The sequence below is a fragment of the Candoia aspera genome, chromosome 3, assembly GCF_035149785.1.
Source record: "Candoia aspera isolate rCanAsp1 chromosome 3, rCanAsp1.hap2, whole genome shotgun sequence".
NCBI lineage: Eukaryota > Metazoa > Chordata > Lepidosauria > Squamata > Boidae > Candoia > Candoia aspera.
In genome coordinates this window covers 170866081-170887818 of record NC_086155.1, presented here as the reverse complement: position 1 = coordinate 170887818, position 21738 = coordinate 170866081, and the positions used below count along the sequence as shown (strand labels likewise).

The 21738-nt window shown below is 37.5% G+C and overlaps 1 protein-coding gene across 1 annotated transcript; it reads left to right on the top strand.

The window, feature by feature from the left end:
• The first annotated feature begins 5444 nt into the window (after nt 1-5444).
• Nucleotides 5445-11673, top strand: PENK (proenkephalin). The gene is made up of 2 exons (XM_063300238.1): nt 5445-5582; nt 10795-11673. The coding sequence occupies exons 1-2, from the start codon at nt 5445-5447 to the stop codon at nt 11452-11454; spliced, it is 798 nt and encodes a 265-aa protein (XP_063156308.1). The 3' UTR covers nt 11455-11673.
• Nucleotides 11674-21738: the final 10065 nt, after the last annotated feature.

Sequence of the window (21738 nt, the reverse complement as noted above, 5' to 3'; positions counted from 1 at the left end):
GGTGTACTGTTCACTGTTCAAAATATTTAGCAGATCATTGCTCTGGTGACTTTAGCAAATTCCTCCAGTGATTAAGGAAAGTTTAAGATATTTTCCTTACTTTAAGTTCTCTAGTTATTAGAACAGAACTGCCAACAGTGATCTCCTTTAAAAAAAAATACCTCTAAACATTTACTTCCTTATTGGTGGAGAAATACACAAGAAGTATTTTCAATCTACAGAAACCTTTCACATTTCCTTTGTGTTCTTGTTATATACTAAGCATCTCCTGGACACAAGAATGTATTTCAGTACGGTGCTAACAAGACCATTATTGTAATCTAAGTAACAAAGGAAAGCTCATTGTCTGTTTTGCTAAAGATGCTTTGCATTTTTGGTTTTTCATTTTTCAATGTTTATTCCTTTGCAAAATACAAAAAAAAAAAAAAGCACACTAATTTATCTGCATAATTGAATACACAAAAACAGAAATGAAACAAAATGGCTTTCTTGCCTGTAAAACATTATTTGAAAAGCAAAAAACCTATGACATAGTTATGCCCTGGGCTGGAAATCCAATTTTCCTCCCAGACACGCCTGTAGGATTTTTTTTCTTGGATTATTTACTTTAGGTTAAATTGTAGCAGTTATTTTTTTAAAAAAACAATATGATATTATGCACTATTGAAATGAAAGGATGAATATAATCCATGCTAAATTTATTAAATATAGCTGGATATTTGTCAATGTATTTACCAAACTCTGTGCCAGTAACCTCCTAAGCAAAAAGCTGGCAATTTTCAAAGTCAATGACGGCAAATCATAAGCAATTTGCAATCACTAAAAGTTAAAAGGGAGAAATCCTGTGACTATTGTCAGAGTATATGATAGAGGCTTATATGAGCCAGTAGCCTAATTCCCCATACGGCGATGTTCAGTTTCCCTAAAAATACAGATGCAGATTTAAGGATTTATCTAGCTCTCATTCATCCACCTTACCAGCAAATTCAGACAGCATGCTAAATCATGTAGGTCCACCCCTGGCATCTCTCTGATTACTTTGAGACCATCAGTCCATCTGTTCCAAAATTTCAGTGCAGAAGACAACAAACAGGGTTCTTATTCAGCTTGTTTTCTGTCATCCAGGCTTACAACTGACCTATGACTTTTCTCTCTAGAGTATGAACTACACAGCCATAAAGCCATATCCCCAGATCATGATGACCATGCCCAAACTTGTTGTGCCTTAACGTAAGATTCTCAATCAACATCAGGGTAGAATAAACTTTCCATGCTATTAAAAAAGAGCCTGCCTTTGAAAATCTGCTGCAAGGGACGAGTGCCCTCTAGTGCACAAAACTGGCTGGAAAAGATACAGTGTGTATGTTCAAGGAATGCCCATGGCAGCTACCTTTTGCTCTCACCTGGGTTCTTACCCTATGAATAAAAGATGAAAGAGAGAAAACAAGAGGCAAAATTGTGGTACGGATAAGGGAAACATCACAAAAATTTAAAATACCCAATGTTTTGTGGTAATTATTTGTGGAGCCACAGAAGTATATTGAGATACTTGTATGATGTCTCCAAATCACTACCACAGTGAATTCTATTCCATTGCCTCTTTATTTCCTACTTCTTATTAAAGTTCTCACATCAGGAATAGAGAGAAAGTTTTCTGTATAATTTGCAATTTGCAAACAACAGTGATAATGCGACATCTCCTCCCTGATATAAATGAAATGATAGAGACTTGGGATAGCCAGAAGTGGATTTTCATCTAGAACTATGAGTTTAATCCTTTGAGGATCCTTGGAATCCTTAGATCTCAAGATTCTATTTAAAAAACTATAAAGCAAAGTGGATCCTGCATACTTGAAGATGGAGGATTCCTATCCTGGTCCTTAGCAATATTTTGAACTCCTTGTCTTCTTTTTGTGTATGATGCTGCTGACTTTCTCAGCTGAAGCTATGGCAAGGGCACGATTCACCAGTGAACCATCTTTTGTTCTTTCTTTGCTGTGTCTCTTCAAAAAAATTTTTTTTCAAAGTGTATATTCTGTGTCTTTTCTAAACATCTGTATAACTCATCTTCATTTCATTTTTTCCCTTTGAGTTTAGAATAGTTTTAACAGCTATCTATTCAATTTTTATGAATTCTAATAAAGTATGAAACAATCAGAAGCAGTGATTTCAGACCATTTTGTGGGAATGCTTTTTATATGAAGTATGCATAGAAATGCACAAAGAATAGTTTTGTGGCATCTGGAAAAAATAATACATTTCTGGTAGCACAATGAGCACAAAAGGCAAAATGTAAAAGGGATAGAGTTACTATGTAGTGTTCATGTACATATCTCAGCTGAGGGCAGCCTAAGCAGAGCCAGGCAGAACTCAGAAATACAAAGGCTGTAGACTAGATTAAAAAAGAAAAAGAAAAAAACCTGGAAGAAAGCAATGGCAAACCATTTTTATATGAATATCAGAAAAATAACATAGAAATCTCCATGTAGGCATCAGTAATCAGACTCAGGGAATCTTTGTTCTAATGGTCTAAGTTTCTATTTGGAGTTCATGTACAAAATAAGCACATGCCCATCCATTCATTTCACCAGTAACATAACAGGGCAATTGAAACCTGCTTCCTTGCATTCCACTATAATGAAATGTATGGATATTGTACTATTAAAATAAAGAGATATGTATTTCAATATAGTTAATTGAGACAGTCTCTTGGCTTCAAGCCTTTCTTCTGGTATCTACCCCTGGCATGTAGAGTTATTTAACTGATTAATCAGGGATGCTTTTTCACAATGTATGGTTTTACAATGATGTTCATCTAAAAAGTTAATGGAAGATGTAAAAAGCAGGTATCTGAACTTGTACATCTTTTCTTTTTTGATGTAGCTTTTAAAAATGTTTATTCAAGAGTAAGGTGGTAAATCAGCCCATATTTTATATACAGGGAATTGTTTATCTTTTTTAGAGCTATTTGTCTTGTAGATATCTATAAGTGCATTAAGAGTCATTTAAAGCCACATAAACCTCATCTAATGTCACAAAAATTATGCGTTAAAAGTTTTGTTTCAAAGACAACATACTTTAAAAAAAATAAATTAAACTTTTTCTTGCCAACAAATCTTCTGTCTTTGTATATCCTATTGACTTTTGTTTTCTGTTTTCAATAATAATAATAATAATAATAAAACAATCTGACTACTGTGTGGTAAAATGTAAAAGGATACTTTTTTGGAAAATGATGTAACAGTTGTGTGTTCTCTAACCCTGTCCATAATATACTGTTAATTGTTTAGTGCTACATTTTTTGCAGTAAACTGTCCTACTGATGGCCCTCTGTACAGCAGCCCAAGTACACTCTGGCACAAACCCATTTCTCTGGCAGTCAAACCCTTAGTGTATTCCTGAAATTGAATTTCATTATTAGCAACAGACTTACAGCCATATGGAAATTATATGGTATCCTTCTTCACATATGTATCCCTAAACACATATACATTATATATACAGTAGCTCCATAAAAATATGGCCATAGGCTCTTCTCTTGAGTTAACTGTCCCCAATTGTCTTCCTGTCACCATCACCATCACCATCACCATTATTATTATTATTATTATTACTATTATGATTACTACCACTACTCCTACTATCCTGGCTGGTGAAACCTTCTGTTTTCTTCCTTGCTACCAGGGCCATCTGCATGTTAGTGGGAGTCCCCTACCAAACCATGGGGCCTAGAGATGCACGATAATGTGGAAGATGACTTGAAACCATCCAATTTTACACACCTGACAACACAAACAACAAAATCCTAGGCGGCATCTCCCAGACCCTCAGGAGACAGAGATCGGGAAATATGATATAGACCAGACTTCCCCTAGCTAGTACTCTCCTGATGCTCCCTCCTGCTATGGCTGGCTGGGAAACTCTGCAGACTCTAGTTCCAACACATCTGGGAGGCAAAATCTTTCTGGCAATCTTCTGAGTCTGACAGGTTTCCTGTTACATCCTTAAATAGCCTTTGTTAGAATGAACTAAGTCACACTCCACATTTTCCTAGGATGGGGGTCTGGATCAGAGCCCTCCAACAGAAAGGAAGAACTTCTGAACATCCCATGTAGCCAAAGGAGATTGGTCCCAAGTGAAGCACGGAAGGCCCCATTGCCACTGCAGGTGGTGGGAAGAAGCTATCCTGGGGTGAAATGCCATCCCTGATCAGGTGGGGATGACTACCACATCTATCCACTCACTCAAGGGAACAACAGAATCGTGAGTCTTTCTTTGGCCTCAGGCATGATACGACTCTTCCCACCTCCCCCCCCCCCATACCAGATGCTTCACTCCTACTGGATGTCTTAGGTATTACGTCACACGGAGGGCAGTAGGCGATTGGGAGAATGCTGCCCGTTTCTCCTTTTTTAACTAATTATAAAGTCGCCTTCTCCACTTCTCTGCTCCTGATTTTGCTGAAGAGTTCCGAAGCCCACAAGAGATACCCTTCTCGTGGAAGTAGACCCAGCGGCGCCGGCGGCTTGAAGTCGTCCCTTCTCTTCGGTAAGATTGATTTGGGTTATTGCAGTGGATCCTTCTTCGCCAGCTGCCGTTCCTTTTCTTCCTTTTCTTTCCGTGTGTTCATCTCCTTCCTTCCTTCCTTCCTTCCTTCCTTCCTTCCTTCCCCTGCAGTCGGTCAGCTTCTTCGGAGAGAAACCCCGCGCAGCTCTTCCGTAGGCGTCTTCGCCGAGCGGCTCTGAGCGAGAGACTTCGGCGGGAGCTGCCGCTCTCTTTAGAAGCGCGTCCGCGCAACCCGGAGCAGAAAAGAAATGTAAGTCTGGGCGCGGGGGATGGGGGGGGGAGGCTGGGCTCCGGGTCTCGGCTTTTCCTCAGCCTGGATTTCACTCACGCGCCTCCCGTGGCTCGTCGCCGGCGGGGATGAAAACGAAATCGGATTACGCGGGAAACGGGAGGAAATTCCTTTCGCCCCTGGATATATTTCGGGATCTAGAATTGTTCATTGTTCAGTGTCAAATAATCCCGTGAAAGTACATGAAGGTATCTGATCGTTTACTTAGTTTGTTACTAGGATTTGTCCCGCCTTTTTTCTCGCCAGTGTTAACTTTCAGAGTTATACCGATTCAAAAGCCAAGCTGTAGAGAAGGGTGGTTCTGTAATATTATGAAATGAGCCATGTGAGATCTGATGAGGGGGGAAAAATCACACGCGACTTCAAAAAATATATTTTAATCCTGTGATCTTTAATTGCTTCTATCAGAATGTATGGAATTTAGCTGCATGCACATTTGTCCAAATATGTGATGATATTGTTGCTGGTGTCTTACAGCTAAAAATACTTCGGATTCTTTTTCTGTATGTATTTGTTAATGCAATCTATTGCAAGAATAAAAAAGCAAAATACTGTCACTGAATTTAATTCTTCGTTTTTTTTGCAGACCATGACATTGCTTCTGAGATGTTATTTCTTGCTTTTGGCTCTTAGCACATGCCTTATCCTTACTGTTCAGGCAGAATGTACAAAAGATTGTGCATCCTGCACCCATCAATTGGCATATCATGCTGATATCAACCCCTTGGTAAGCAGAATTTACTCATTACTATTTTAAGATTCTTCTTCCCAGCTCAGCTGAAAACTTCATACAGGCACAAATAGATTAAAAAAACTCAAAATTAGACAGATCACTAACATAGATAAGCCACTCAACAATGGACTTGAATTATCACTGAAGAACTTATCTGTTCCAGGTTATTGTCCACATATATTTTCACACATTGCATTGAATCTAATATATGTCAGCTAAAGATAGAAGCACTACAACATTGAAGGTTAGTAGATATTCTTGATCAACAAAATTATAATAGTACATAAAGTATTATTTATATGATTTTCTCCCCAAGGAGTTTAAGCGTGTATGACTTCATTCACCAGTAAAATATTGCCTGAAAGTGTTAGATGTTAGATTTTTATTTTATTTTATTTATTATTTTATTTTTTTGTGCCTTCAAATCAGTCATGACTTCTGGCATCAACCCAGGCAAGTCCCTGCACTTTGCTTGGCTTTTTTTTTTCTTTTTTTCATAAGTGATTTGCTACTGTCTTCTTCCTAAGGCTGGCAGGGGTCACCCAGCTGGGTTCATGCCTAAGGCAGGACTGGAACTCATGGTCTCCCAGTTTCTAGCCTATTGCCTTAAACCACAATACCAAAGTGGCTCTCAGTCTTAACAGTACTATACATTACATATTCAAGCTATATATACTTCACTGACTAATTAATGATGAATATTCATTAAACTTATTGGCATGGATACTACTACATTCCTGTACTTCATCACAGATAGACCAGTGAGTTCACCAGGATGAGAAGTCCTCTATAACTCACTGTATTAGAATATACTTGCTCTTGCTGTAATCTATAAAGAGTTGATGGAATAGCAAAGGAAACAAAAGCGATGGGCATATTTGCACATTTCAACTCATTATCTTGCAAAATTAGTGGAAGCTATAAGTTTTAGGACTAGCATGAACACCAATGACTCAATTATATGGTTTTGTACAGTCTCCCTGTATCTTGCTAATCTCATATTATTATAGTGATGGCAGAATTAATACCATTGTTGGTTTTTGTAACCCCTTCTTTGGGTCAGTCCAATGAAGATTTTATTATCTTCATTGCACTGACCCAAAGAAGGGGCTACAAAAACATTGTGATGGTGGACATTGTCAACCATCTGATTTTATCAAGGCATATGAACTCTTAAGTGAGAAGAATAATATGATCCTGGAAAGATCAGCATTATTAATATGGGTAATTTCTATTTAAACCTGGGCTTGATTTTGCTATGAAAGTGTGTTTGGGAAGGTATAGCATACTTTTTCTAGTTTTGGAGATTTTTTCTGGCGATTTTGTTCTGAATTATATGGATCAATCATACTATATGTATACATGTTGAAGCTTGTAGGTGGTTTTATCCAACTAGTGTCTGCTTTCTTACATTTTTGTAACTATGTAGCTACACTGATGTGCACATGAGGGAACTGAGCTTTTATTGTGCAAATAGTGCTCCTCCATGCCAGATGGCAAATATTTTTTAACAAAATGCTCTTATATTTGTTTTATTTTATGATATATTTTTCTATCAAGTCTAAAAACATCTCATGATTTTCATCCTATTGCCTTTCAATTTGTTCTCACAAATTCGGGAATTTGGTAAGGCTGAGAGACACCAAAGGGTCATGTCTGAGTTTCGGTGATAACTGAACCTGGATTGCTCCAGTTTTGCATTTTGGGTCTAATCTGACCCAAATCAATATAAATTTCAAAAACAGCTTGTGATATCTTAAGGGAGATCCGCTTTCTTTCTTTCTTTCTTTCTTTTTCTTTCTTTCTTTCTTTCTTTCCCTCTCTCTCTCTCGGGGAATTCTTTTTTTTTTTTAATCTCACCAGGTCCATAAAAGAATGTGTGTTCTTCTATATAATTCCTTTGGTTAATAATTAAGTAAGACAACTGAAACTAATGAAATTATCATAGGGAGAAACATGTGTCTGCCTATGTTCTCAGCGTTGATGCCTTTTGCAATTCAAAAGCAAAACAGCAGCCAACAGCTCATTATATGAATGAGCTTCCAGACCTTCTACCAGAAACCACTAGCCGCAACATTTCACTGAAATATCAGTCTCTGTGAGACTGTGAATATTTAGAATTATATTTTTTGAAAGTAAAAAGTGTTTTGTTTGAAGTATTACACTCATTCTTTGGCATGCACATGAAAAGCAACAGCAGCATTTTGGAGTTTGGGTTCAACCATACTCCTCTTAATTCATTAGGCTCATTTGCTTCATTATTATTCCCATAAATACTGTATATACGGTACATTACAGGAAGATAACATTAACCAGAAATAATGAGGGAAGAGAATGGAGGCAAAATAAAATAAAAGTAAGCAGCAGAGCCAAAAGATTAAACACATCTTCCTTTATCAGACTTTTATTGTGGAAAAAAACGAATGTCAGCCCTCAAGATGAAGAAATGGTACTATGGCCACTAAAGGCATTACTTAAGTTACAGTAAACCTTTGAAGAATCTCATGAATGGTTGTGTTGGCTGAAGATGAAAGTTATAATCCAGCAGAACTGGATAGTATCAGGTGAATATATCTATGTAGACTTCCACGAGTAAGTCCCACTGAGTATAGAAGGACATAGTTCTGAGCAAATATGCCTAGGATTGCATTAGATGAGACAGCAAAATGAATTGAAATTCATCAGTTGATTGCTTAACTCATTAATATCTTGCTTAAATTTGCGTAGAGATAGCCATTTATTTTTCCTTTTGTTAAATCGCATCTTGAATAACAAAGTCCTTTCTATAACTATCTCATTTGATTTTCCTTCTTGGTTTAGAATAGTAGAGGGAAAAAAAGCAAAAAAGGTTAGGCAATATTCTCGTAAAGAATTAAAGATTTCTCATAAAATAAAGTCATACACACAGGAGACAGCATAACATATCACAATTCACTAACTCTAGGAATTACTGACATATTTCACTCACCAACTGAATCTCTGCAGAGGTTAAAAAATTTTTGGATATGAAATTTTAACACTAGTGGGAAGCAAAAAAGGAGCAAGAGCCAAATATTCTGTTATACTTTGAAAACCAAGAATTTTTTTTAAGTGTATCTGTATACAGTAATGTTCACACACAACTCTATGCATCACAGTTCTGTTGAAGTATATTGAATATAATTTATAACCAACTATTCATATTCAAGCATGCAGGATTTTCCTACTTCAGAGAAATGGGGTGAATCCCTCGGGATTCTCTAAAGATCCCTAATTAATGTCAATTAACCTTTTATCAAAACTGAGCTGTAGGGAGTAAACTGGTAGAAGGAAGCCGCAGTCAGAACTGTTAAATCAAGCTAGTACAATTCCAAGCAGGAAGATCAAAAGCAAAAGCAAGCAACAAATGTTTAAGCAAAGCCGAAGCAAACTTTCAGTATGAACAAGAAGCATTTGCTATGAAGAAAGCTAATGACCAACTTCAGTAGTTTGAATTAATCACATATCCAGGAACTAGGGACTGTCCATTAGGATGCTTTGACATGTAAACTTGGCTTACTACATGAATCCTATGTGCTTAGATCTTTTTTTATTCTAGTTTCTGAAGTTCATAACATCCTTCTAGTAATCAGAAATAAAAGGAAAAGCCAATCCAGAATGGAAATAATATACCTCATCTTGCAAGAATGTGAGCTATTTGTTTCCAAGCAATGATGAATTCCAGAATGTCAAGAGAATTAGAATAATTTCTCTTTTGAAAATCTGCATTATTTCAGTTAGGATGACATATGGAAGGGGACAATAAGTGTCAGAGACATAATGAAACCAACATTTGCCTTCTGAAAGCTATGAATAAGAATGTTTATATGCTAAATTATCATACTTTTCAGTACTTTTAACATTTTGCAGATTCTAATGGCAAGACCAAGAATGGAGCAAAAAGAAAAAAAAAGTTACCATACACTAAATTACACCTTGGAAGGAATAAAGGCTGAGGAAATTAGGAGTGGATTTAGAATATGTAGATGCTGATCTTTGTTCTACTTGGCTACTCTGAATGAATTCTCATGCTCCAAATTGTTTAATATTAAGTGTATAGTTTTTGCACAGTTTAATCTTCATTTAGTAGGGTAACTAATAGAATATTGCATAAGAACTTTAGCTTGGATTCCATCAGACATTAAGAACAGCCAGTAACTGAGCATGCAAACTATCTACTGAATCCACTGTCAAGAACTTGCATATAATTCTAAAAAATAAATGCAGAGATCAAGCCTAGTAAATGTGTTTGGTATATGTGTCTCATTTCCAGGAATTGCCCTCACTGAAATGGAATAAGCAACAATGCAAATTAAGCATTTTTATTGATTGCATATGAACCAGGTAGGGAAGAATGGGATTTATGTCTGGACTTTTGTGTTTCTACCTGCCATGCAGTGAAAGAACTCTGAAATCTCTTTTTGGAGCCAACCAGATCTTTTTAAGCAGAAGCCTCTATTTAAAAATTAATATGCCTTGTTGGCACAACCATTCAAATAACAACACTGTATAGGCTGTGATATATTCAAGTTTAGTATAGACTCATTAAAATCAATGTAATTTTAATTAATAAAAACTGATTTCAAGGTATCTAAGCATAATTTAGATTAGTCCTTTTCATGCTATAGAAAAGGGGCAGGGAAATAATTCTTCCCTACCCTGAAGTTCTCTGTGTTTCCTCAAAGGTTGGGAAAACTGCATGCAATACGCTGCAGCGGGAAGAAGCCATTGGTGAAAATTACTCCTAAATTACTCCTTACTAAAAATCAAGAAGACGTGCTCCAGTAGTAAAAGGATTGACAGTCATGAATAGAACCTCTGAGAAATTATATCCCTTAAAATATTTTTTCAAGAGCCTTTCTTCTATCCATAAACTGGGCAATCCTGTATTTCACAAGTCATGCATAATAGTTATCACTATTGTCAGACTACTGCTTTGAGAAGTACATCAGTAGAATCTTGTCAATTCCATCTAAAATAAATCCTTTAAAATACTTAGAAGTTGATCATTGGTCAGACTTTGATCACCATTTCAGAAAGATACAAAAAAAATGGTCAAGTACATTTGTTTTGTTTTGTTTGGCCATATTCAGAATTTGAAATTCTGAAACATTTTGTAGATATAAGACGACATTTCAAATGTTATTTATACTTCTCACATGAAATTATAAATCAAACTATTTTTCAGGCATGTACATTAGAATGTGAAGGAAAACTGCCTTCTGCCAAAGCCTGGGAAACCTGCAAGGAACTTCTTCAGATTACTAAACTGGGCCTTCCCCAAGAAAGCAGCAGCATCCTAGTGGACAGTCCAAAAGAGGATGAGAGCCATTTGCTAGCCAAAAAATATGGTGGCTTCATGAAAAGATATGGTGGCTTCATGAAAAAGATGGATGAGCTCTATCATGTAGAACCAGAGGAGGACCCCAATGGAGGAGAAATTCTTGCCAAAAGGTATGGAGGGTTTATGAAGAAAGATTCAGATGATGATGGCTTAGCTAATTCTTCTGATCTCCTGAAGGAGCTTCTTGCAACAGAGGAAAATGCTGAAACAGGGCACTATCAGGACTTGACTGATAGTGAGGTCATCAAGCGATACGGTGGCTTCATGAGAAGCATAAAGCGCAGTCCAGAGTTGGAAGGTGATGCCAAAGAATTACAAAAGAGATATGGTGGTTTCATGAGAAGAGTGGGAAGGCCAGAATGGTGGCTGGACTACCAGAAAAGATATGGTGGATTTCTCAAGCGGTTTGCTGATACGCTTCTTCCTTCAGAAGATGATGGAGAAAATTATTCCAAAGAGGTTCCAGAGATGGAAAAGAGATATGGTGGATTTATGAGATTTTAGCATCTCTCATTTTGTCCTTTTGGTCCCAAATCAAAGACTGCCTCATTGATCATAATTTATTGTAACGTGTTGCTTGTACTGTACAGTTTTTTACTGTCCTGGTTAATAATGCAACCTGTTGTCGGTTATTTCAAGTTTTGTGCTCTTTTAAGTCAAAAATACCTTCTGTTTTAGTCTAATCTGTCTATGTTGTATTTTCATGCAAAATCTATTTTAATTACCATATCCATTTCTTTAAAGAATGTAATTGTTTAACTGTATATACAATAAATTCTTCATCTTAACTGCATAAAATATCCTGAAGCATTGTTTTCTTAATAGTCACTGCATTTATAGACAGCAAGATTTTACAGTGCAATCTTTTTGCATATGTAAGTTTTATGCTGCCCATGAAATAGAAATTAAAATGAAATCAATCATTATTTTATCATTCACTTCCTGAAGATATTACACAAGGTTACTTTTAAAAATCCTTCTATATTTCAATAGCTTAACAAAATTTAATATTTTAAGCTTAAGCTTACTATTCACTGCAACCAGCCTATATGATTGTAAAGAACACATTACATCAAAGCAATAAACCTATCTGATATAATGCAGAGATATTAATTTCATAATAATTTGTATAATGGGCTTGTAAACTGAGTAAGCAATGCAATTTTCTTAAACCATATGGCTTTCTTAGAGAAAATTAAGAATGCAGTCCTACAGTCTTCTACTATGCAATAAGACTCAATTAATTCTACAGAGTAATTTCTGAGTAGATACATAGAATTGCACCATAAAACTTCTATAGTTATGAAATTACCAAGCTACTAATAGACCTTAAATCCAACAATCTCATAGCTTCTAACAGAATTATCATTCTACAAAAATATATTCGCTGAATTCAGAATTGCATTCATGCACTATATTTCAGGATTGTCAAATTCTGTTTGTCTCCAGATATAAAGAGTTCTTTTGCAATCAGGCCTGGGCATCATGAGCCCAAACTGTAGCTATGTTAGCTTCTTCAATCACAGGAACTACCTATATATGTATAGTTACTTCATAAAGTTACACTGCATAGCATTACAAATGCTAATTAGTACTAATTTGTGACTTTACAATGGAATGTGGATGAATAAAGGGAAAGCAAGCTACAACTCATTGTATTCATTTTGCCACGGAAATAGTAAAGTTAATGAGAGAACCCTAGATACAACGTATCTTGAGCACTTTCTCATATGTTACAAGGTAGGATGGAAAGAGTTGTATACTGTATGCTGAAATTGCAGTATTCCTCTCTTCTAACCTAGGTGTGGCATATTTAGGAAAATGCTCATTATCTTTATAGAAAGAGGTTTAATAATGAGCACTTTGCTGAATATACGGGAGATAGCTAAGCAATTTTATATATCATGCATTATATCAAAAAGACTCTTGCTGCTTTTGGCCCTCTTTACCTAAACTTTGCAAAACCCCTTGATACATCCCACGATCATTCTGTAGATCATGAAGGAGATACAAATTGAGGTTTTTAAATTGTACGTGCTCTCTTTACCAAGCATGTAAGTGATATTGTGAGTAGTCTAGGATTAATACTACACTGGTTATTCCATTTGTTCTTTGTTTCTACACACAGGATTATTCCAAATAATTAGAAAAATTGCATTTTTCTGTGGACTGTCCCGACACCTTGGCTCAATGATCCAATTGTTCCCCCCCCCCCACAAAAAAAAGGAACCAAATCTGAGACTTGGCAGACTGCTAAGAATAATGTACTGTTCCTAAAGATGGCAAAGAGATTTGAATAACCTCATTGCTTGTCTATTTCCTTCACTGATGGGATTAAAGGAAGCCACTCATGGAAAAGCAGATTACTATGCAAATCATTCCCAAATCATCCCATCAATGGAGTGATGTAATGAACTCCATTACATCAAAGATACCTGTAAATTGGCCAATCCAGACAATGGTACAAAAAGTCTAATCCTGAAGCATCCCCATCACTAAACAGATCAACTTGGGCATTATCTGGGTACCTTTCTGGTATATTTTGTTTCATATTTCAGTTTCTACCTGCCTTTTGTATTAATGGTTTTTGTTAATCAGATCTACATCAAAGAAATAAGAACCTCACACAAATTTTCTTTTGCTCCATGCATTATGTAAGGAAATACAGATTCTATTGTCCTGACATACCCTGATCAAGATAGCCAGTTTGGTTTAGTGGTGAAAGGCAATGAGCTAAAAACCAAGAAATGGTGAGTTCTAGACCTGCCTTAGGCACAAAGCCAGCTGGGTGACTTTGGTCTGGTCACTCATTCTCAACCCTAAGAAGAAGGCAATGGGAAGCCACTGCCTGAAATGTTGTCAAAAAAACTGCCAGTCACTGCAGCCCTCCACCGATTTGGGCTTCATGGCAGAGTGGCTAGATGGAAGGCTTTCCTTAGTGAAAGCCTGCTTGGAGTTTGCAAATAAGCATCTGAAACACATGAAAGCCCGCTTGGAGTTTGCAAATAAGCATCTGAAGGACTCTCAGACTGTGAGGAACAAGATTCTCTGGTCTGATGCAACCAAGATTGAACTGTTTGGCCTCAATTCTAAACGTTATGTCTGGAGGACTCCAGGCACTGCTCATCACCTGCCCAATAGTGTGAAGCATGGTGGTGGCAGCATCATGCTGTGGGGGTGTTTTTCAGCAGCAGGGACCAGGAGACTGGTCAGGGTTGAGGGAAAGCTGAATGGAGCAAAGTACAGAGATATCCTCAATGAAAACCTGTTCCAGAGCACTCAAGACCTCAGACTGGGCCGAAGGCTCACCTTCCAACATGACAACAATCCTAAGCATACAGCCAAGACAACACAGGAACACATGGCTTAGGGACAACTCTGTGAATGTCCTAGAGTGGCCCAGCCAGAGCCCTGACTTGAACCCTATTGAACATCTCTGGAGCGACCCGAAAATGGCTATCCACCAATGGTCCCCATCCAACCTGATTGAGCTTGAGAGGATTTGCAAAAAAGAATGGAAGAAAATCTCCCAATCCAGGTGTGCAAAGCTTGTCACGTCATACTGAAAAAGACTCGAGGCTGTAATTGCTGCCAAAGGTGCTTCAACAAAGTACTGAGTAAAGGGTCTGAATACTTATGGACATGTGATATTTCAGCTTTTCCTGTTTAATAAATTTACAGACATTTCTAAAATTCTGTTTTCACTTTGTCATTATGGGGTACGGAGTGTAGATTAATGAGGAAAAAAATGAATTTGAACAACTAGTATCAGGCTGCAACATAGCAAAATTGAAAGAAGTGAAGGGGGTCTGAATACTTTCCGAATGCACTGTATTTTACTTTATCCTATAATTTATTATATATTTTACCCTACAGTTATATCCTCTATCCTTGACACTGTTCTCTTTTCCCTCTGTTGATTTCTATCCAACCTAGTTTTAGTTCTGTTTTCCTTTTATGTGGATTATCTATTTTTCATAACAGATAATTTAATTTTCACTGGCTGGGATTGGCTGATTTCCCTTGGCCATTTCTTTCTTTCCCAACTTGGTTCCCCACAGGTCACTCAGCGTGGTCTGCTACCAGAGGCTGGTGAGGGTTGGGGGTAGAGGGTTGATCTTGAAGAAAATGCTACTGACTGGGCTTGCTAGTACTGTGGTCATATTTGATTCCTCCACATGCAAAACCACTTTGGGCTCATTTTCTGTCATGCCCTGAATGCATGCCATTTGTGTCTCTAAATATATTGCAATCCATTGACTTTTGTACTGCTGTTGCACCATCACTCAGTCTTTCACCAACTGCTGCTCTTGAGTGCTACCGTACTGGTTCCTTGAACGCTACTACTGCTCTTCTCCAATGCTGCCATTCCTGTTCGTGGATGCTGCCACCATCACTCAATCATTGCATCTGCTTTCAGCACTTTAAGCCACCCTCCTGCACATGGATCAACACTGTCTTTCCATGAGACAAGATTATTTAACAACAAAAACAGCCTGGACAGCTTTAGGTGTGTAAGTTGGGCAGGGAGGTATACATGTCAGCTCACACACTGAGTAGGCAAGGCCCACACCAAGTAAGTCTACATGCCAGTGGGAGGGAGTGACAAATAAAGGAAAAACTGCTAATCAGGGTGTTCCAACAGGGATGAAACTATCTTGGCAGGTGAAAATGGGTTCAGCAGTGAAGGAGAAGAGGATTCAGCATACAGTGTGTAGTGTTCTATGGCAGAGGACTGTAGTTGGCACTGGGTGAGCAATATTTAGCAGGATGGATGAAGAAGCCAAAGGCTTTTCAGTGGGGAAGGAGAAACCAAGAGTGATGGTAGCAGAGCTGGGACAGGAGAGGTCATCCTTGTAGGCTGAGGAGAGGGAGAGTGAATGGGGGAATGAAGCTTAGGCAGCAGCTACCCCAGGTTTATTTATTCAATTTATATAGCCGCCCATCTCAAACCAGTGACAGAAGATGTCTGATATCAAGAGTAGCCCACCACCCTGGGGTCGCCGCTTGGATTAGCAGCACCACCAAAACTAGAAGGTATGTAGGCTCCAGTGGCAGCTCACAGCTAGAGGGAACAGAAGCCCAGCTATGGAGAGAGAAAAGGCGTTAGTTCTTCCCTATTCCACAGCTGGGAGAATAGCCAAGACCAATTAAGTCCCTGGTAATTGCCAGCAGGCGGCTATAATAAAGACGGGCTCCAGAAAAGGGGACAAGAACAAAATATAGTTAATGTAGTATACAGTAGATTTATAAACTAGGATTAGAAAAGCAAGCTATTAGGAATAATTATAAGAAAAGAAATAAAGGCTATAGCTGTAAAGTTAATAGCATATAAAAACTATAGAAAGGGCTTTTTTGTAAAAGGATTATAGAAATAAGGTATATGATCAGTTTAGAATACTGTATAGGACATTTTATATATAAGGATTTTATGAATTAAGTATAGAATTACTGAATCACAACCTTGTCTGATTAAAAACAAAATATTTTGTACCTTTCTTTTTGTAATAAAAACACTTTCCAAATGGAAGTTGGCTTGTGTTCTGCTGGGGTCTGTCACGCTTCCTGAACCTAGGACAGCTCCACTCTGAGTTTTCCATGTAGAAATCTCCCGATTCTTTTCTTGAGTTATCCAGTACTATCTGGAAAAAGACCCACTGAATCTGAAGCTTGGCCCCACATGTCAGGACTTCCCTCCTGACCCTGTTACTTCACAGAGATTAAATTTTCACCTATAAATTGCTAGTTCAGATGCTCAGGAAGCTGCTACCCCAAGGTGGTCAGCCAAGTTCAAATATTTATCCACCCTTTAGTTTTATATCGAACTGTTGTGACATCATGTTATTAAACAATGACTACATCTCAACTGCCCCCAACATTAATCCAAGAGTTTATTATGTCAGATAAATTATCCAGATGTTTGTTCTTGAAAAAGCTTAAGGGCTAAATCACATGATACACATTTTGTTTCTTGCTCCACTGATGCAGTTTAATTATAAGCACGTGGGTGCTTAACCTGGATTGGGTTTTCCTTAAATCTAATCCTTCCCTTAATCCATGTGTGGGTTTGTTATTTCTTATTAGGCACAGGATTATTTAAAATCAAAAAACCAAAACCTCACTTGGCACCAAAGGAGTCTTTTTAAAAGTGGAGTGAGAAAAGCTACTTGAGGTTTCCCACAATACCTTATGGAGTAGAATCAGATTCTTTCAACTTTATATAAGCAGGTGCAAGTGTATGGGTGGCAATTTGAGATCGTGTATGATGTAAATGACTTGGCATAGGTGACTGACAGAATGTGGAATTAATGGCAACTCACCTGAATGCATCACCTCTTTTGGACTAGAAGAATAAATAAAGTGACAGGCATTAAATCAACAGTATGGGCCTAAGAATAAGTAAGACTAGGAACCAGTTCCAGAGCAGCAGTTTTTGATCCATTCAGTTGTGATTTTGCTTTAGCTAAAAATTGTAATAAAATATATTAGAACATTAAAATGAAGTTAAATAATTATATTATGATTAAATCAATACAAGTTACTGAAACAAAAACTGGTTTATTATATTGGAGCTGCTCTTAATATTTTAGTTACCTTCTATATTGCTTCCTTCTCACCAGTACTAAATGAATAGCAAATCCCATTATTTCATTCTGTACTGATCAGGTAACAGAAAACATCTCCCCACTTGTATTTATGGAACCAATTTAAAACCAGTTACAAGTAACAAATCACATTAAAATAATTCCCTGAAGTGGATTTTGTTCCTTCTTTGAAATATCTGCTCTATTCCAAGAAAGTATGTCAGGCAACTTTATAGAACAGAGTCAATTTAAACATATTTAAATGAAAGAAATAAATCTTATCACAGAATGAATAGGAATGTGGCTTATGAAAACTAAAGAACTAAAGGTATTTGGAACAACAAGAAATAAGAAGCTATAAAAGGCAGTGACAGTGCTAGAATTTGGGACCTAGTGTTCATCATATATAATTAATTCTTCCAATATTTGTTCTATGTTAGTGAAATGTATTAAAGACAGACATTTATTCAAACTGCAATCTTGTATACAATCTTGAATACAAACCACTGCTTTTCGTGGGACTCAGCATAGTTCCTGATGATTTTTTTCACAGTCCAATGTCCTTACTTAATCTGTGGTATATTATTGGAGGGTTCCAAAAATGTAACCTTTTCATATCTTACCACATTACTTTTTCTATCTTCCTTATGATATATACATTTTCATTTAAGCATGCTGAGTGGTTGGACCATGTAGGTTAAAGAAATCTAAAATAGGTAGTATGAGAAAAGCTGGAAGCCTGAAGAAATATATGTCTTCAGTAACATATTTAATAATATTGCCATGTTTTCTTGTTCATGCAAACAGTCTGCATGGCAATAATGTATCAGTGTCTTGGCCCCTTTGGATGGATCTTCATCAGAGGAGGAAGAGGAGGATCAAGGGATGGATACCAAGCAGAGTCCATTCTGAGAGCCAATACCAACTGTAGCACTAAGGTTGTAGAATTGACAAAGTATTTGTAATCCATCTCAGTGCAGCCTGCATCCACACAACCACCTTGTTCTCTGTCTTCTCATTCTTTCCCATCCCCATCCCAATTTAAATCCTATATAAGACACACAACTATCAGTCCTTGTGAGGGAGCCCCTACTCTTACCCCTATTCCCCCACAATTTCTACTGTAGTGTTCTACTGTTTACTATTCTTTCTCCTTCTCAACTCACTTTTGCCCAGTTCTCTAGCAACTCAAGTCACCTGGCATTTCCTGTGCCACCCTCTACAGTCCACAACTGTGTTTTCCTTCCTGCCATCTCTTTGCAGGTTCCTATCTGGCTTTAGCTGCCCAGGCATCTTTCCCCTGGCCATGGATCAGCTGGTTCCTGGCCCTCAGCTGCTGCTTCCTCTGCTCCACAACTCATCCAGTTGCCTTTCACTCCAGCAGCATCTCCTGCCAAACTCAGAAGAACCCCCCCATCCCCCTCCCCCTCCACCTTCTGTCTAACTGCTCTGACTTTTTTTATACTTCTTTCTTTCAAAACCTATTTGCCAGCTTGCAGGTAACTAAGGATTTTTAACTTCTTTGCCTTTTCTCTGTAGCTGCCAATAAGTCTAAGCTATGCACCTGGCAATCAGACTACTAAAAAAACTTTGATGTTGACAATCATACAGAACATCTTTTTTGGTTCAGGGCAGGACATTCTTCCTCCAGCAAAGTGCAACTGAATTGCTATCGGATCCTAAGCATGGACAGTGAAAAGGGTATACTTTACTGGAGCCAGCCAGTCAGCTACCCTATTTACAGGAGAAAAAAATAATGAAAAATAAATTGTAGGTTCTGCTTCAAAATACATATGGAAAATTATATCATACCTACAAGGGTCTCCAGGGTGAGGTTTTCTGAAACCAGGCAGAAGCAACACCATGAGCAATTAGATGCCGAACGTCCTCATGCGATGGATCCTACAATGTGTAGTTTGAGAGAGATTATGCTTCCCTGTGTGGTATGTTCTCTCAAGAATAAATGGTTCGGTGTCACTGGTGCATATGAAGAGGAGAATGGGACAAAGAGCCATATTACAAGGTGACCTGATCCCAGGGACAGTAGAGGAAGCCACATTCTTTCCTCTCATTCAAAGCAGCTGGCTGCATTTACAAATGAGGTAGCCTGAGGTGCAAAGAGTTAAAACAAAAGGTTTTCGGGGAAAAGGTGCAGGACAGCCATCAGTACTCCAGTTGTTCTGCTTCTGACAAAGTCAATGAGTTAAGTGGTAAATGAACAAAAGCAAGATGGCAGGGATTTTAATAGAAAGATTACAGTAGTTCTCTAACAATGGCTACCAGTAAAAACATATGCCAGACACATAACAAATGCTTTTAAAATATAATCAAGCAATATCATCACCAATACTACTATACATTCGAAAGAGGGTTTAAAATCCCCCTCCCCCCAAAAAGGATACTATAGTCCTATCTAGAACATGCTTTTTTAAAAAAAAAACAAGCTTGTGAGCTAAACAGATACCAAATTCTATCCAACAAAAATAGTTTTATCTGGGGTCCTACTTGAAGAAATGCAGAAGCTAGCAACACCAATTCTAAACTATGTTGGTTAGCATAAGTTTCCTGACATCTCTGCTCAAATGTCAGGCTTCTGTTGGAGAACAGCTGACAAGAAACGGGCTTGTTTAGAGTTTTACTAATCAAGCTCTGTATTGTTCCATGCCAGCTATTTCTGAATGGAAACAAAGTAAATGCAGCATGCTGGCAAAAACCATAACTTATGGAGCAAATGTGAAAAACTGACATAAGCTGTATGAAAAATTTTCTGAACCTGAAAGAAGTGTAAAACATACAACTTGCTATTGCCAGTTGAACAAGGGGCAATTGCCAGTGAGGTTCAAACACAAATATTAACAGAGGCAACAAGATGCAAAGAAATACTGATTGTTTTATGTTACCTTATATCTTACGTCAAGAGGTTTAGCATTTCAAAGAGCTAATAACATGATAGGGCACTCACACAGTGAAAATGTTTTTTTTTGAAACTCTTGAATTAATAGCTCATTATAATAGCATGATTCATGGCCATTTGCTCAAAGTCAAGCAGCAAGAAACAGGGCAAAATTACACAAGGACACTTACCTCTCATGGAAAGTGTTTTCCAAACTCTGCTGTAAGAGTGTGCAAAAGTGCTGGCTAGGAATTGGAGCACAAAGAAACTTGATTGATGAAGGCTTTATTATAACATTCTGTGCACGTAAATGTAAGCTCTAATTTACTAAATTGGATTTAGGCCAGCATTTTCAGAACCTAACAAAAAACATTTTTTTGTAATTCAGGATGTAATAACTCTCATGCTTTTTTGACAAGCTTTAATTTTTTTTCTTCCTCTCTAGCTTCTAGTTTACATTGCTACAAAACTGCATCATTTGGCTTTTGTAGGAAGAAAGGTCATATCATCATCTATTCAAGTAATATGAATATAGAATCTGTTACTCGTTTAACAGGAAAAAAACTGAATGCTATACTGGCAGATGCATACAATTCAGTTAATAAAGGTCTGGTCACAAATGGTGAATGTCTTATCAATCAATTCATTTTTATTTACAAAGATCAATCTTAAAATGTAGAATCTCAATGTATACAGAAAAAAATGATAATAATTCAGGAAAAAATAGGTAAGCAAATAAATGAAGAGCTTTACATTTTGACAGTTCCACCTCCTCCAACCTTTTGATATAATTTGGCTTAACTGCTGTGTTGCGACATCTAAAACTTACCTTCACCTTTGCTAACATGCATGTCTTTATGACTTTGCGCAACACTTGGCTTTTGTTGAAACTCATCCTGCATTTTTACTAACTACATGGCACATAATTCAATCAAAAATAATTCAGAAGCATGTGTTTTTTACATATATGCCAAAATTTGAGCAGCACACGAACTTTCAGGCTAGGTTTGGGAAGAGTGCTTAATTATGCTACTTTAACTCCAAATTATGACAAACTGTTCAATTGGATCACTGTTATAAGGAGGTAAACTGTTAAACCCCATACTTTCAAATCTCTGGGGCCAGTGGTCAGGATTAGTTTCAGGATTTAAGCTCAGTCTGCATGTGTCTTTCCCTGGTCAAAATCCTCCTTCCCATTGTGTACGTTTAGCTTGTCTTTTCTGGTTCTCAAGGCGACCAAGACACTCCTTCCCCCTTCCGAGCTCGCCTTCAACAGACCGAAAGCGCCGAGAAGCCCTGACAGAATCAGGT